Source organism: Lonchura striata, chromosome 2, assembly GCF_050655825.1.
Source record: "Lonchura striata isolate lonStrDom1 chromosome 2, ASM5065582v1, whole genome shotgun sequence".
NCBI lineage: Eukaryota > Metazoa > Chordata > Aves > Passeriformes > Estrildidae > Lonchura > Lonchura striata.
The window spans coordinates 19,762,413-19,779,360 of NC_140704.1; the positions used below are offsets into that span (position 1 = coordinate 19,762,413).

Genomic DNA, 16,948 nt, shown 5'->3' on the forward strand with positions numbered 1-16,948 from the left:
TTTTTGTGCAGTCTTCCTGCCATTATTGAGGGATAATTCTACTATTGGACAGCCTAAGGATTGTAGGACTCAGACACAGGATCTATTTCCAAGTTTCATGTTTTCATTTCAGATCAGTTTCTGCAGGACTCTGAAAAAAATGTAGCAGCTTTAGCACAATCTGTAATCAAGAAGTGAAACACAATATTCTGAAATTGACCCCTTCCCATTTACTTTGTATATTCTGCTGTGTCGGAAAGAAATGAACAATAATAATTTTACTTAAAAATAGGAATATGAATATATGAGATATGTAGATGTCTAAAAGTTGCAGCAGTACAGGGAGAATCAGAGTTAATTGATACTGAAAGTCACATGATGCTAGAAACTTGTTTCCATTACCACTGTATTAATTTAAAACAGCTAAATTACATTACCATAAGGCTGGATTTTATCAAGAGGTCTGAAAAACAGATTTATTAGTAAAGTGAGGATAAGAGACAACAGACTCTAAATTGCAAATACTCCAAAGTGAAAAAACATTGTTAGAACCCTTTGCTGTAATTTTTTGCTAAAGTGAAAACAAGTCACTTTATTTCTAGATATCAGCTAAAGAAAAGAACTGTTAACCTCTCCTCTTCAAGTTAAAATCCTCCTAATGCAATTTTTATTAACATAAATTTAAAATACAAATACATATTGGAATATGATAGAAATATTTCCAGGGAAATTATTAATTTTTAATTACTGATTTCTTAGCAACATAAAAATATGTACCAGTTTTGCTCTAAAAGACTGTGTATTATCTGGCTTTTAACAATTGCTCAGAGAAAGGAGGAAAAATTCCTGATCAAAAAGAAGCAAGTAAGAATAAAAATCTGATACTGACTTTGAAAGTCAAGAAAAATGGGTAATATCTGACCAGAAGAAAAACACTTGTCTGAAGTTCACAGCTAAAGATTTTTAAAAGCATCAGTGGGATTTTTATTAGTACACAATTTCTGAAAATGGTCCTGGTCAAAGGGATGGTGCGATAGCAGTGATGACCCAGTCTGTGTCCATCAGAATCTTCTATCAATCTTCTTCAGAATTTCAGTCATCTGTGTTGTATCCCAAATGGTGAAGAGATTTATTACAAAATTGCTGCCTAATTTAAGTGACATATATATTTTAGCAACTAGTTATTATAATGCTACCTTTCTTTTAACTGATTACAGTAAGAATTTAACATTTTTTTTGTCAGCAAACTAGGAATTTAAATTTCAGGATCAGTTCATGCCTTAAAATATTTTCCCTTGCAGTTCAATGATCAATAATTTCAATAACTATTGAATTTTGAGGTCCCTTTGTAGCATTGTTTCCAATTTCAGGTTAAAAAAAAAAAAAAAAAAAAAAAAAAAAGCAGAGTTGAAAAGTGGAAGTCTTTGTTTTCTCAGGAAAAACAAAAAAGTCCGTCTTGAATCCTGGCATGAATGAATCTTTCCAAGCATGTGTAATGAATGATATTACACTGCCTGAGTCTGTAACGTGACTTGCTTCTGGATGTACTTCCATAGTATAGCTTCTCTTTAAATGACATTTCTAAGGCTTTAAAACTGTAGGGGAAAAAAAAACTTCACCAAACAAACAAACTTCCCTCCCCCCAGAAAACAACTCCAAACCTACATGAAAAGGAATTTTCATTTCATTTCTTTCTTGCCTACTTTTTCTTAATCTTAGTTGTTCAAACACTCTGTTTTATAGATTCCTGTGTATGAGAGAGGTATTTAATTGAGAGAAACTTCTCCTTAACAAGGTTCAGTAAACCTTTTCTCCAATCAGTGTTTCTTGAAGATTATTTGTGGGTAGATTTTTATCCTATGTGGTAACTGCATAGATACACTAGGCTGCAGTAGAGCCTTAGGGGCTGTTAGAACCCCTTTCAGATAAATATATTTTATCTTATCATTATATGTATCCTTCAGATAAATAACCTTTGAATTGAGGAGGATTTCTACAACAGAGGAAAACAGCTGCACCAGCTGTTCATATCCTCTTGTTCATATACCCTGAGCAAAATCAACAGGTAAAACATTTATATTTTTAAACATGTTTTATGAGAAGGACTAATCTCCTTATTTTATAAGGGTGTTTTTCTTAAATGTATTCTGAAAAAAAAAAGAATTGTACCTGCGAACATCAAGAGAGAAAATAATTTTTTTCTTGAGGACAACCTGTCTTCTTGTTGAAAGCTGAGGCAAAGAAGGTCTCAAGTACTCAGCCTTTTCCTCATCTTTTCCTCATATCCCCCCCTGCATCCAATAAGGAATGGAAGTTTTTATTGCCACTCATTTTGCTATTAATGTATTTATAAAAATATTTTTATTATCCTTTCCAGAAGTGGCCAGATTATGTTCTAATTGTGATTATTTGAAAGTTGTTAAATTTAATAAGTTGTTAATCTTCTTAAACTTATTATATTTAATAGCATCAACACGGATGTTTTCCAAACCAAAACCAAATCAAATGAATGAGATAGCTTACAATTATTGGAATAACCCATCAATAGGTGTGAAAATCTAGAGCTGCTTCAAAATATTTTCAAATTATTTTATTTACATTCACATGGTTAGATATATACCTTCTTCTAAACAAAAACTAGACCTCCTGTAGAACCATAGTCTGGTACAGAGGCCAGAGTAATTAATCAGCAGACTAAGAGTGTCACATCCCAGGGATAGGGGCTCTCTGGATAATTTAGATCTCTGAGTTTTTCCCTGTAAAAATTACTCCATTATCCTTCTTGCTCTGAGTTGACATTACCGTATGACTGAAATTTATGTGTCCTTAAAAAAATAATTTGTTAACAAGAACATCTTTCCTCTAGTATCTCACCACTATAGCCCAAGGACAAAGAGAAAATTCTTTCATCACTGTTGGTGATGCATGGTAATACTGACTTGTCAAGGCAGGAATGTGAAAAATGCATCTCATTTCAAAAACAAAGATTTAGAAATTAAGAGAATTTTTAAAGACTTTCAGATGTTGGGGTGTTAGGGAAAAAAAGATTTAAAAAGTATTATAGTATATCAGCTTTTTTTTTTTTTGAAGGAAAAGGGCTTTATTTTCTCGAATTGAGTGCAAACATTTGGTTTTGTAAGACTTGCAAGTACTTTGACATATTGATTTGCATTCTGAACAAGTGAAAGTTAGAAAAACAACAGCTTGAGTTCATTTGCAAAAGGGACTTTTAGAAGAAACACTTAACTGTCTAAGTTACTGCCACAACAAAGAGCAGATGAAAGCTCCAACAACCAAAACTTTCTCAATCAATTTCTTATATTGACCATTCCCACACAAAAACACTAGAGAATTCTTTTGCAGTGATCAGATCTGGTAATATTCAACCTCAGAACTAAAAAGAACCAAAAACATTAACAGCAAACTTGGATATTGCTGTTCAATATTATTGTCTCTGTCCATGACAGAGCACTGAAGAATCTTTGATTTGTTTGTTGGTACTTTGTTATTAGAAAAGTATTGATTTTTATCAGTCACTCAATACTCTTAAAGACATAGCCAATCTGTGACACATTCAATGGGTCATAACCTGGTGCTTTCCATTATTTAAGGTTGCGAGAAATTCTGACCTCAAGGGAAGAGGGGCTACTCAGTGCCTCTTTATACAGAGTTTACTGCATATACTATATGCAGGGCAATGCTAAAATCAGTATTATAAAGATTAAAAGATTCCGTTTCAATTGCTTAGATGCATGTGAATGTGCATTCACAAGAAATGAAAATAATAAGTTTTGATTAGAGAAGGAGGCGTCTTAACTACCCCACTCTTACAGTGCTGGCATACTATCTTCAGTAATAGAAATAGTGCATACTTTCCATGTTTCTTGAGAAATTCTACACCTATTTATTCTATAAAACATGCTAGTAGGGCAACTTGAAAGGAAATTTTTAGTTACTCTCTTTGGGTGTTAAATCTTCATATTGAGTAAGAAAAGACCTAGGAGACCTAGGCCTAGATTCATTGAAAGATACATTGCAATAGCATTGACTGGTTTTCTTCTTGCCAGAAAACTGAAATAAGATATACAGTCCATGTCAATATTGTTATTCCAGTGCTAATCAGGTGGTCTATGTCTCCAACATAAAGAAAAGGACAAGCAAGGAAAACTGTTGTATCAGGACACACGCTTAACGGGAACTGCGATACATCAGCTCTTTTACAGTCTTCTCTTTCCAAAGCCATGTTGAAATTTATAACCTGTCTTGAGAGTGGACAAAGAAATACTAAGAGAAAAGGAATTTACATCTAGTTTTCAAGAAAAGCTTTTCCAGAAAAAACAATATTCCTCATATGCATCTACTACAGTGAAAAAGACTAAATACTAACTAAAATGAAGAGCTTAACTCTCACTTCTGAGTTTACTCTTAGCAAAAATCCAAACTAAAATTATATTGAACAAAATTTTGGGTTGCTACATTCTGGCTCAAATAAATTAAATTTAAATCTATTTACTGCCTGAGTTCCTTAGTAAAGACATAGGAAGAGAAACATTCCCTAGGTATCAGATCCACAATCCTAAAAATATGTAAAAAATTTGCTGCACGTCCTTTAGAAGTATACCTTGAAGCTTATGTAAAATGCTGAATAACTATAGACTGACATCTTGCCTGGAGCAGATCAACGTAAGACTTTTTATGAGACTGGACTGGTGCGTAACTGGTGACATCTCTACCTTAGAGCCCAAAATGCTTTAGTTGTGACCTCTGCATTTCCTGGTGCCAAGAGCAGGCTCTGGTCAGTGGTTTCACTGGCTGCATTTCTGATGGGAGAAAAGTCTGGAGACTGGATCTAAAGTATGGCTTGAAGTTAAGCAGATACCCATAAAACAGAACAACCTGAGCTTGAGAAATGGGTTGCACAAACTCTGGATAGTTGAGGTATGTCAGAAGGGAATTTCTACACAGAGAGCAATGAAAAGTTGGTTAAACAGTGAGCTAAAGGCATTTTATAATGTTATAACTGAATAAGGGGGGGAGATCTTCACTGGCTGCAGTGGAATATGTGATTGTTCCATACTCCACCATACCCAAAGCTGCTGCCCAAAGCATAGAGTGAAAGGTGAAGCTTGCAGAGCAGAGATAAATCACCTTTGTACAACTTGCCAGAGCTGCTCAGTAAATGTGACAGGTGGAGAGCATTTCCCTCAAATCCTACTCAGAGCCTGACCAACCAGCTCTAAATTAGAGTCACAGCCCTGACTCTGAGACCAGAGGATGCTGTCCTGGCCAGATTTAACCTTGGTGAGAGAGGACATGGAGTCCCAGAAACTGAGAAACATTGCTTCCAGAACTGAAAGTATGGAAAAAAGTATGTTGAGAAACCTTTCTCTGGCAAATAAAGCCATGTAAAAACACACAGAATAAGTGGTAAAAATTCTTTCTATTATATGTCCACAAGACCTCAGATGTTTTCCAGAAAATGGCATTTTCTTCAGCATGTTAGACACTATGAGGTGGCCCAGTCACATCCTTAATTTGACATATAACTGTTCAATATTCAAAGGGGAAGGTAACAAAAAGTACATCTATTATCAGCTGGGGATCTTTACTATTTATGAATATCAACCTTTTCCCTTAAATCAGCAGCAATATTCAACAATACAAATGTGGACAACAAAGGAAATTGTTCTGGAGAATTGTCACTTGTGTACAGATGGGATTAAAGTGAGAAAGATCTGCAAAAAACATAATTTGTTCAGAATTTGTATGCTAAATTACAACACTTAAACACAGCTATATTAATACTCTGCAGACATATGTGAGTAAGAGTCAGGTGCAGGAGAAAGTAAAACTTCCCAAAACCGATTAAATTGAATGTCATGACCCCTATGAGTCCTCATCTGTCATTACTCAGGAATAAATTTCAGGATTACTGTATTTACCACTTTCACCTGAAGAGCACATGATGATTAAAAGATCTCATTGATGTCTTGAACAGCCTTCTGCACACATTTAAGCCTCCACTGAAGAGGTGAACAGGAAAATGAAAAATGCCTTATGCTTGATGGAGGAGAAAGATACCAACAATCTCCTTAATCACACAGTATTTTGTAGAAATGTAGTTTCAAATATGTTCAGCTTTTCCCTTCTTCTGAGCTACATGTTTTTTCTCAGACACTTAAAGAAAAAGACTAACACTTTACCTATAAAGTCAGCAAAAGTGCTTTAAGGTGAGGTTCTGAAAGCAACAATAATACTCTTGGCACTTTTATGCTGCAATATTGTTACACTGTCTCCTAGAGCCATTAAAAAATTCTGTTCCTTATCTTTTTTCCAGCCAGGGTGAACAATTAAGATAATTTTTTTTATTCTTCTCATTTAATGTAAATCCAGTCCTGTGCAGTTATTTATTCCTGAAAGCATTAATAACTTTATTAACTGCACCGCCATTCAACACATGTTCACATTTACCAGCACTCTTTGAGGTAAGCAAGTAGTATCACATCTGCTTAGCAGTGAATGAACATGGAAAGCATGGCTAGAAAAACAACCCTGATGAAATTGCTTGATGCCACTTCTCAGGATTTCCACAGCGCTTACCATGTAAGCCCTGCCATTCAGCTTTCCTCTGCTTAGAAAGAAAGCTAAGGGAAATACAGAGAGAAGTACCAACACTCTGAACCACCCCCCCCCCAAAAAAAAAAAAAATACTACCTAAAACCCTCATATTTACCTAGCCCAAACCTTCATCTCTAAGTCCAATAGAAGCCAAGAAGTTTCTTACACAATCATCTTTTGAAGCTTTAACAAATTTCTTGTTCTACTGATTGTCATCAGAGTGCATCTCATGAGCAAAGTGGATATTGTTGACAGGAGAACTGCCAAAACCTCAACTCTGGACCTGAGGAGAGCAGACCTCAGGCTGCTCATGGAATTAGTTATTAAGGTTGCCTGGGAAACTGTTTATGCAAGTGCTGGGGTCCATAAGTGCTGGTCACTTTTTAAACATCATCTCCTAATAAAGGCACAGAGACAATTCCCAAATGTCAGAAATCAAGCAGGTGAAGCAGAAAGCCATCTTGGTTGGACAGGACTCTTCCCTTGGGAAAAGGGTAAAAAGAAGGTGTATAGCCAGCAGCAGGGAGGGCAGGTGACATGGGAAAAAAACAGAAATGCTGCTTTCCACTGTGGGGAAAAAAATGGTGTGGCAAAAGCTCAGCTGAGCAGAGTTGTGGGGGGACAATAAAAAAGAGTTTTTTCAAATATATTAATGGCAATTGACCCACTACAGGATGAGGATGTTCTCACAAACAGGGACAGAGACAAGGCAGAGGTGCTTAACACATTCATTACCTCTTGTGTTCAACTTGGATGATGGACCAATGGGCAGATCTGACTTTTGAGCAAAAAATTATTGCAGTCCTTCCATAGGCAGGAATGCTTAATAAATTTTGACAGTTAACAGTTTTTAAACCTCTAATTTGCATATTAACTTTGTTTCTCCTAACTCTAAACAGAATTCAGGCACATATTGGAATAGTTAAGTACTTTGTGAAAGCCAAAATAGCATTTTATCCTGAAGTAATATTCTGTTGAAAAATTTGAGAACAAAAAATATCAGAGATTGAAAATGAAGCTGTGCAGTGAGTTGCCTGAATCACAAAGTATAAACTGAACTTTCAAATAAAGTTTACAAACATCTTGTTCAAAATAATGTTTTTCTTTATCTACGGTACATCATACTGAAAACATAAATTCCTAAATAGTAATGTTAAATGCAGTCCAAAGTGACGATTGATAAGCATGTACTTAAAAATTATTTTAGTTAGATCTTGTTTCATACAGTTAGAGAAGGAGAATAAAGAACCACAGTAGTCTTCAGTCTTAACCACATGTAGAAATTTTGTTCCACGATGTCTAGAAAATTCAAATGCCCAGCAAAGGTGTACTGCACTGAAGATAAAATAGTACTAGATTCTGTGAAATTTAATTTTTTTTTTCAGATCGCTTTTGCTGCTGCATGACTTAATAGTAGAAACATCCTATATTTCTAAGACTCCTCTGTACTGTGATATCATTTCTCTACTTTTAGATGTGTGAGAAAAAGAAAAGTCATTACAGACAAGCAAGAGCAACTTTTTATCTAGTTCTTGGAATGCAGAGCAGAGTTAGAGCTTTCATGTTCTCAGTTTACCCAAGGAAAGGCCAGCTCTGAATCTGGAATATGCAACACATAGAGAAATGTCTCATAATGAGAGCTAATAATGATAGTAGCACTGGTGGTCCTGAGAAAGCTCAGATTTTACTTAGTTCTCCCAGTAGAGACAAAATAAAAGAGAAGAGCTCTTTAAGAGGGTTCTTCTTTATAAATTTGTATCAGAAATTTCTCTTACAATTTTTGGAGCAGTTTGGTTACTAAAGCTATCCCCAGATCCCAACTACTCATTGCCAAAAGGAATTAACAGCTCATACTATGAATGTAGATATAAATACCTGCCCTCACCTGCTGCTCAGAGACTCTCATCAAACTGCAAGCACTGAAATTCTTTTCTCCTGACCTTGTACTTATTTGGATGCCTGGTCTGGAACGCCTTTCTCAGAAACAAGTCTGTGGAGACCCAAGAGCTAAAGAAAGTTTTGAAGATGTTAAACAATTTTGTGGAACAGAAAAACAAGGACTGACAATGTCCTACCTCCAAGGACCTTAGATGACATTAATCATGTTCTGAGATGACATTAATCACACTCTGTCAGCCAGTTTGCAGAGTTGTAATCAGTTATGGGCCCAATTCAAGCTCTCCTCACATCTACCTTCTGATCCAAAGAATTTGTGGGCTTTAATTTCACTACTATGTCTGACAATAACTAGGGGAAAAATATTGTTTCTTTGACATAAAATTATAATAAAGTATGGGAAATGTTTTCAAATTATGTGTACTTTACTGTATGTACAAATCCTGTAGTTGTTTAGGAATTTAAATGTATCCTAAATCCCCACAGAATAGTGGAAATATATTATTAACTCCCTTAAAATTACAACCCAGTCTACATTTTTGCCATTATTTTCCAAATTAGACCAGTAAAAAAATGTGATTTTCTTTGTTTAGTTTAGTAAACGGGCCCATTGCTTTCAAACCATTATACAATCTGGTAAGGTTAAAGCTTGAAATAAAAGGAGATTAGAGTCCAAGGTACAAACAAGCAAAAAGAATCAGAAGAAACTATGGAATTAAACAGGTGGTGCAAGATATTTCCAGTTAAATTGATAAAGTACAGTGATAAAGTACAGTCTGTGTAAAGGTACACAGATTTGGAATTTAATTGGAGAAAACTCAATTGAATTAGAAATTTCACTACCAAAATCTGAGCTATATATTTTCTCCTTCACAGTCAATAAAAAGGATAATTTTCATAATAACAGGTGGACAATTTATGTAGAAATTGAATTCAAGTAAACTGTAGTTATTCTACATCATATTCAAATGTAGTAGCTGGATACCAAGCTCCTAAACCAATCTCCTAAACCAATCCACATATTCTACAATATTTCCACCATTTATCTGAAAAACATGGAAGGAATTGTATAATGCACCAGAAAGAAGAGAAAAAAAAATAAACATATAGATTTTTTGGTTTTAAAATACCATAATGATAAACATTTTGTATTGTTGTATAATGAAAATGAAAGTTGTCTCTTGAGTGGAACTTCATTCTAGATATATCTGAGAATATGTTGCTGTTCAGGCACCAATGAATAAAAAACTTCACAATCTGCTGTATGTAATTAAGGCAACTACAAAGACAGATTCAATCTTTTAAAGGAAATGTTGAGTCCTCTTTATATGCTTGTTTTTGTTTGGGGTCCTTGTTTAGTTGGTTGATTGGGTTTTGCTAAGCTCTTGTTGCTGTTTTGAGGCTAATTGTTTATTTTTGTTTGGTTTCAAGTTTGGTTTTATTTCTTTCTCTTCCCACAACTGGTTTTTAAATGCTTTAGAAATAGTACTTTATTTATTTCACATCCTGTTCTCTCAGTCAATCTCCAATGCTGGCTGTTTCAAATGAAACTATAAATGCTTTGTTATTTGATTAGTTCTGCATAGATTTTTTTGCCTTTTTTCAGTAGATCACATTATGCACTGAAGCATAAAATTTTATTATTCTTGTAATTATATATTAGTTACAAAAACTGCCAAAGTTATTTCTATTTATGTGCCTGTAAACTTTTATAGATCTAATTACAACTGCAAAAGAGTGATATAAGCAATATCCCTTGGCCTTTAGAGTAGACTCTAGATTTTTGAGCTATATTTCAAACGAAAATATCTTTTGAAATTCTGATTTCTGGTTATTCTATTACTTTGCATGTATTTATTTCAATTACACTGCTGACCAAATTCTATAAATTTTAAAATATTTTTGTGAATTAGAAATTTTTACTAAAATGATTTAAAAATCAGTATGAAACAAAAAGACCCTATCAACTAAAACAAAAAATCCCAAAGAAAGAACAGAGAAACAGCAAGACTGTATTCTTTAACATTTACTTTTAAAAGACATGGGAAGTGCATGAGTGATGAGTTAAGAAAATTTTCCAGTGATATGAAGGTATTCAGGGTGATATAAGCTAGGAATAACTATGAATATTAAGACAAGTTTTTTGTGAAAATGACTATGCACCATACCCAGTGCTAGTTATGAACTAAAAAAAACTTTCTGACATCAGCTGCCATTGCAGGACATTCACTTTCTTATAATCTCTGTAACATCCAGTCCCCATAGCTGCACCGGTTATTTTATACAACTACAATGGAGATAAAAATTAATTGCACCCTTAGTGACTGGCAATGAAATATGATGTTATTGACTTACACAGAATAACTGAGTCCATCCTTCACAGTTTCTGGAATCCTATCACTACCACTCCTGAAGAGTGACACAGCACACTTCTGAAACAGTTCCAGGAACACAAAAGCCCAATGTTCAAAAAGATCAAAACAATCAAGGTTTTAGGATTTATCAGGAAAGAGAGAAAAATGAACCATTTTTTTACAGTATCATTCCACTGGTCACTAATTCCCTAAATTCTCTACACAGACCTGATTTTACAATCCTAAAGAATATAGTGGATTTTTTTTTTTTTTTGAAGTCAGAGAAAGTAAAACATAAGGAATACTTTCCATGTAAGAAATAAGTTGAAACTCCTTCAGTATATAATGTCAAAGGATGATTGCATAGAGAACAACAGAGTAGGTGTGTTTGGCTGTTCACCACTTTCAGTAAAAAGAGGGCAAAAACATTCGCTTTCTCTGCAAGTGGCAGAACTGTTCCACTTGTTGCAAAAAATGAGAAGGGGGCTATGCTTCTGAATGTGCTTCTAGGCAAACGAGGCTCTATACAGAAGGCAAATACATTAAGGTTTACTCCATATCTAAAATCACATTTAGTTTGTAAGATCACCTAAAGAGCATATATGAGGAACATTAAGAGGAAGTATCATGTATGTTCAGCATCTCACTGATAGCAGTTGAGAGATCAAGTGAAATGGACCTTGATGTGATTCTCTGTTACTACTCCTGTGTTCTCAAAGTTCTCAAAGACATGTTCCACACTTCAGTAAATTGCTTTTAATTTGCTGAAAGTAATGGTCCTCTCTACAAAACTGAAGGCAGCAGATACCAGTTCCCTAGTCTCTGGAATAACTTTTCTTTATTGTAGCCTGCTAATCTGATCAGGCAGCCCTTGGCACCTGTTGTATTCCCAGGTGAATAGAAGGAAACATGAGCAGAAACTGATGGAGGGATCTGCAATTTTTATAGTCAGTAACAACACTGCAGGAGGGAAGGGATAGAAAGAAGATAGGAAAACCTATTTTAGAGATCATGGAAATTGCTGTCAAATCCATGACGTCTCTTTTGTAAACAACTGTAAGTATAAAATATTATTCATGGATAGCTATTCCACCATTAACCTCCATGGCTGCAATGAGACAGCCTAACTTAGCATGGTATTTATCACAGGCTGAAGGCCCTTACCTTGGCACCAACAAAGCTCCTTGTCTTGCATATTCTCACTCCTCTCTCTGGCTGCAATTGCTTTTGTGCAACAATTTTTCCCTTTCCCATATCTGTTATCACAGGGATGCTGCCACCATCACTGGTGGGCTCTGCCCTGGCCTGCTGGGCCCATCCTGGAGCCAGCTGGAATTGGCTCTGTCAGACCTGAGGGAAACTTCTGGTACCTTCTCACAAAAGTCACCCCTATAGCCCCCCGCCACCAAAACCTTGCCAGAAAAACCAAATACAGAAACAACTGCAACTTTCACACGGTTCACTGTGGCCAGGGTCTCTTCCTGGGCTGATGTGGCTACAGGGAGCTTTTTACACAAAGCAGAACCTAACTCAAAAATCTTACCACACTGCAGAGACACAGCAACAGGCACAAATAGCATTGTTAGAACAAAATTGTCTTTGCATTTTCCTCCACAGAGTACCATTGTGACACAGGAGCAAAACCTGATGTTTGTACAATGAAAATTTGATAAGGGCCAGCCTAAAATGATGTTTATTGTTTCTCAGGCCCAGCAATTTAAGTGACTCTCTGTGGCTTTGCAGTTCAGCATCGCTGTTGCTAAGCAGCACATTGAGAACAATCTACAGTATCCTGTAGTTTATAGGACATTACAATGCTAGCTTTCAAATTTATTTTTTCTAGCTGTCCAGTGTTCACTGCCTGCCTTTAAACATTACTGCATGTTTGGCTGAAAGAAACTGCCACCTTAGAATATATTTTTGTTAGTGTGCAGAATTTCAAGGTGTTTATATAGAATCAGGGAAAAATTCTTCTGAACCATGAGAGTCTGTGTCACAGATGGGAGCATTTAATGATTCAGTTCAATTTTACACTTTACACTGCATTCATTGTCATATGACTCTATGCATAGAAATAAGAAGCAAAGACTCCTTAGTATATTTGTCTCACACAGTTATATGGCTCAATAAGGCTCAGAAGAATCTCCTTTGATATGTACATTACAAATACTACCTAAAAGAAATAAAAAATTGAAAAGTAAATGTATTAGAGTAGATCTCAAAAACTGCGAGTTTATCTCTTAAAGAAGAATTATTTTTACTTTCTTAGCAAATATATTCCCTAGCTGGAGACAAGAAGGAAACAGATCTATGCTTCATGATCTTCTTCATCTTCAGAAGCTTTCAAAAAATTGATCAATGGATATATGGGTTTTGCTTTTGGTTAAACTTTCCTTTGTTTCTACATATAAGCAGATAAGTCTAGGGCTGCAGATTTTTGCAGCTGATCATCATGGCCATTCTAGCTGTTTCTATTTTAAAAAGTTGCATTACAGAGCACTATTCACAACATCCAGCATGCATTTTGCCACAGTCCAGAGCATTTCTATGGGCAGAAGCAGACCCACTTACAAGCAGTGATGCAAACAGATACTGCTGTTAAGTACCAGCTGTAAGTTGAACCCCTCAGTGGGTCATGCAAACTCTTATCCCAGACAAGTAAAATTTGTCAATGTAAAAAGTATGGTTTGTTGTAAGGATGAATTTAAACCATTGCTTTAAAGTGTTGTGAACCTCTGGAGTTCACAAAGTACATCTTATATGAGCTACACCAAAAAAAATCAGTCTCTGGAGGCTCTTTCCTGAGATTTTAGTATCTTTTTTATTATAAAATATAAAAGTGTTTTGGAACATCCTTTACCATCAAAACCAAAGCTTTTAAAGCTTCTAACGTTGCCACAGGGACTTGCATCTCCCATTAAGAGGATAGTGTCTGAATACAACAAAAATAAAGAATCAGAAAGCTTGGCTAGTGTTTCTCCTGGGGTAACGTTCATATAAAGCTGAACTTCAAAATATAAATCTCATTTGCAATAAATTTCCATGACTGGCTTGGCAGAAGTAGAAGCCAATAGTACTAGAACTGGCACCTTATCAGAGAGATGTCTGGAAAATTTTGCCCATATATTTCCTGCTTATCTTGTGCTCAAAGTTCAGTGCAATTTCTTGGTTTTGATGTAGTCTCATCAGTGTTATTTCCCAATGCCTGAACAGTGCTTAATGACAACCTAAAGGGGAAGGCTATTCATTAGCAGCAGTAACAAAGCAAAGTTGCTCACACAAATTAATGATCCATTCTCGTGGTAGTCCTTGACACTGGAAAATATTAACTTTATTTTATTGATCAGAAAGACAGAGACGTGAGATAAAATGACTTTCTGCAGCCATGCAGGAAATTTGTAGTAGACCCAGGAACAAAATGCATCTCCTAAATTCCACTTCAGGGGGTTACATTTCAGTAGCTCTGTGATAAATGTGGAAGGAGGAAAAAAATTTGTCCTGTTCTGTCAAAAAGACTCTCTCCTTCATCATTTGTGTCCAAGCAAATAATGCTAACCTACAGCAGCAGTGCTTTCATGAGTAGCTCTTACCTTGGGGTTATTGGAATCCTTCCCCATACAAACTGTAAAATCTCTGGTAAATGTTTTCTGAGTCTTATTTCCCTAGTGCAGTGAGGATGGTGCAAATAATTGCACTGATGCTGGCGCCATACCACGCAGGCAGAAGATGGATATGGTGCCTAACTAGTATTGGTAGCAATTTCTACAAGTCAAAAAGCATTTAAGCTTGCTGGCCTTATTTCAAACTGTCCATATTAGCTCTGTCCCATTCAGTTCTTTATTCTACAACAACTCTATTTTACAACTTTTGATAAAAAAACCCTACTGAATTAAGCAGGATATTGGTTAAGTGTACATGGCAGGAAAAGAAGTTTTGCAGACTCACAACAGTTGTCTCAATACCTAAACAATTATTTATTTTATTAGAATTTCATGGGCTGCTTAAAAGTGTTAAAATTTCTGTATGTCTTTAGCCAAATATGTATGTATACTATTTCTCTTTTGAAGGAGACACAAAGAAATTAAAATAATGCTGCTATTCCTTCTTTCCAAATTTGCACAGACTGTCCATAGCTGGAACATACCTGTTGGAGGTAGCCCTGGGGGTTCTGCTGGTAAAAATTCCTGGGATGGTAAGCACTCCCTGGAAAACGTGAGGTCATCAAGTGCTATGCCATCTTTGGGACCTTGTCCAGCTATCCCTTCAAAGACAACTTGAAAATCTTCCTCTCCATCTCCAGACAGGGTCAGTGCCTTGCGCTGCCAGTAATTTCCCTGGTTTCCAGTAAGATTAAGGAGAATTTTTTCATGTTTCAGTGTAGTTCTCTGGTAGATAATCAATGATCCAATGTGAGCTCCATACATATGATAATAGAAAATTATCTGTAAGCAAAAACAAGAGCATAAAGTATGCAATAGGTAACTTCAGTCAAATTCTGCTAGTATATTTACACTAATTCTTCAACTGAGCATTACTAATAGCATTCAGAGTAGCCATTAATTTTACTGATTGAAAAATAATTTAATCAAAAGGTAACAGAACAACTTAGTAGTGGCAATTCTTTAACTATTCCATAAGCCAAATTTCAAAACCAGCATTAAAATATTCATCATCAGATCTTGCATCCCTTTGAATGACTCTTGCATTTAAATGTGAAAGAACTAAAATATTTTTTAAGGAAACAGAGGAATGGAGTAGTGTCATTTACAATATAGGAAGTAACTTCAGTTTACCGAACAATTTCTTGGTTAAAAATGTGTTTATGTAGACTATAGAATGTGCAATTAGAAAACAATCCAATCTATCATGGGAGCAAAACTTTTACATGGACATATGCAAAAATAACCCCAGAGAAACTTAAAATATATAACAGATACTTGGATTAAAAAATAGTGATTTATTTATTTTTAGTAAAAATGAGGAAATTTTTAAATACAAAAGACCAAATACATACATACAAAGATCACTGTGAAAATTAATCACATTTAACTGCACTCTCAGTTCTTTCCAATTCAGTCTTGGATTTCTATTCCTTTTGAAGGTGTAGCTTTGTTTCTGAAAGTCTTGTATACAGACAAAATATTTTTATTCATTTATGTCCCTTTATAGTTACTTAGTGGTCTATATTTGTTTTCTATGTATAAAACTCACCCAATTGATGTAAATGTTAATTTTCCAATTATTTGAAATGGTCTAAGATTCCATACTAAAACTGTTGTAGTACGATGAAGCATTTTCTTCTCATATAACCCATAGGAAAGAATAAAATACTTCAGGGGACTCTCTGATCTTATAAGAGGAGGTTTCAGATCTTGACATATTTTTTTCCTATTCATACAATTTCCTATACCAATAATTGCCCTTCCTTTGGACATTTGCCTGTGTCCACAGGTTGCATAATGGATGTCAAGAGTTTGGTCTGTACAAGGTGCATAAACCTGCGTGGTTTTGTAAATAATTTTCTATGTGATAAAAGCAACATTTTCCCATAGTTGCATTTCAAGCACTTAATTGCATTTAATGTGCTATATGAAACAGTACAGATGTCATGTCATTCTCAGTTATTCTGCATTTCTTTATATATGTTTTATGCTTCATAGAAATCAAAAAGTGGAAAAGTTATTTTTAAAGCATAAAACCAGCTAATGCAGAGAAAGAAATACTCATAAATATGATGTTAGACGCTGAAGGTTGAGATCTCCATGTTTGTGTAAGCAGAATGTTTTTAGCATATGTATTTTAGGCAATACAAAAAATTAACAGGTTTCCAGTTTTGAAGATAAGTTTATAATGGCTAGGTTAAATTTTGCTACTGAATATCATAATTGTTCAAGTTTTCTTTTGGATCCTAAATCAAGCCCTTTATGTTTAATACTTCCTGACTTTCTTATCTATAATGAGTTTATAGACTTTTCAGAGAGAAGTATTTAAGTAAAATGAACTGGTTAGAAATCTCAAACATAAGCAGAACTCTTTCCAAGTTGCAGATAAACTGCACAGGAATATTCCTCAGGAATAGTATGAGATAAACGAAACTAGAG

The 16,948-nt window shown here is 35.1% G+C and overlaps 1 protein-coding gene across 1 annotated transcript in view; it reads right to left on the reverse strand.

Annotated features, from left to right (window-relative positions):
* The window catches only part of MALRD1 (MAM and LDL receptor class A domain containing 1), a 236,730-nt gene that overhangs the window by 117,744 nt on the left and 102,038 nt on the right, over positions 1-16,948 (reverse strand). The window contains exon 26 of the mRNA XM_085565894.1: positions 14,992-15,289. Within this exon, the coding sequence (XP_085422020.1) occupies positions 14,992-15,289 (298 nt within the window). The remainder of the gene's footprint in view (positions 1-14,991; positions 15,290-16,948) is intronic.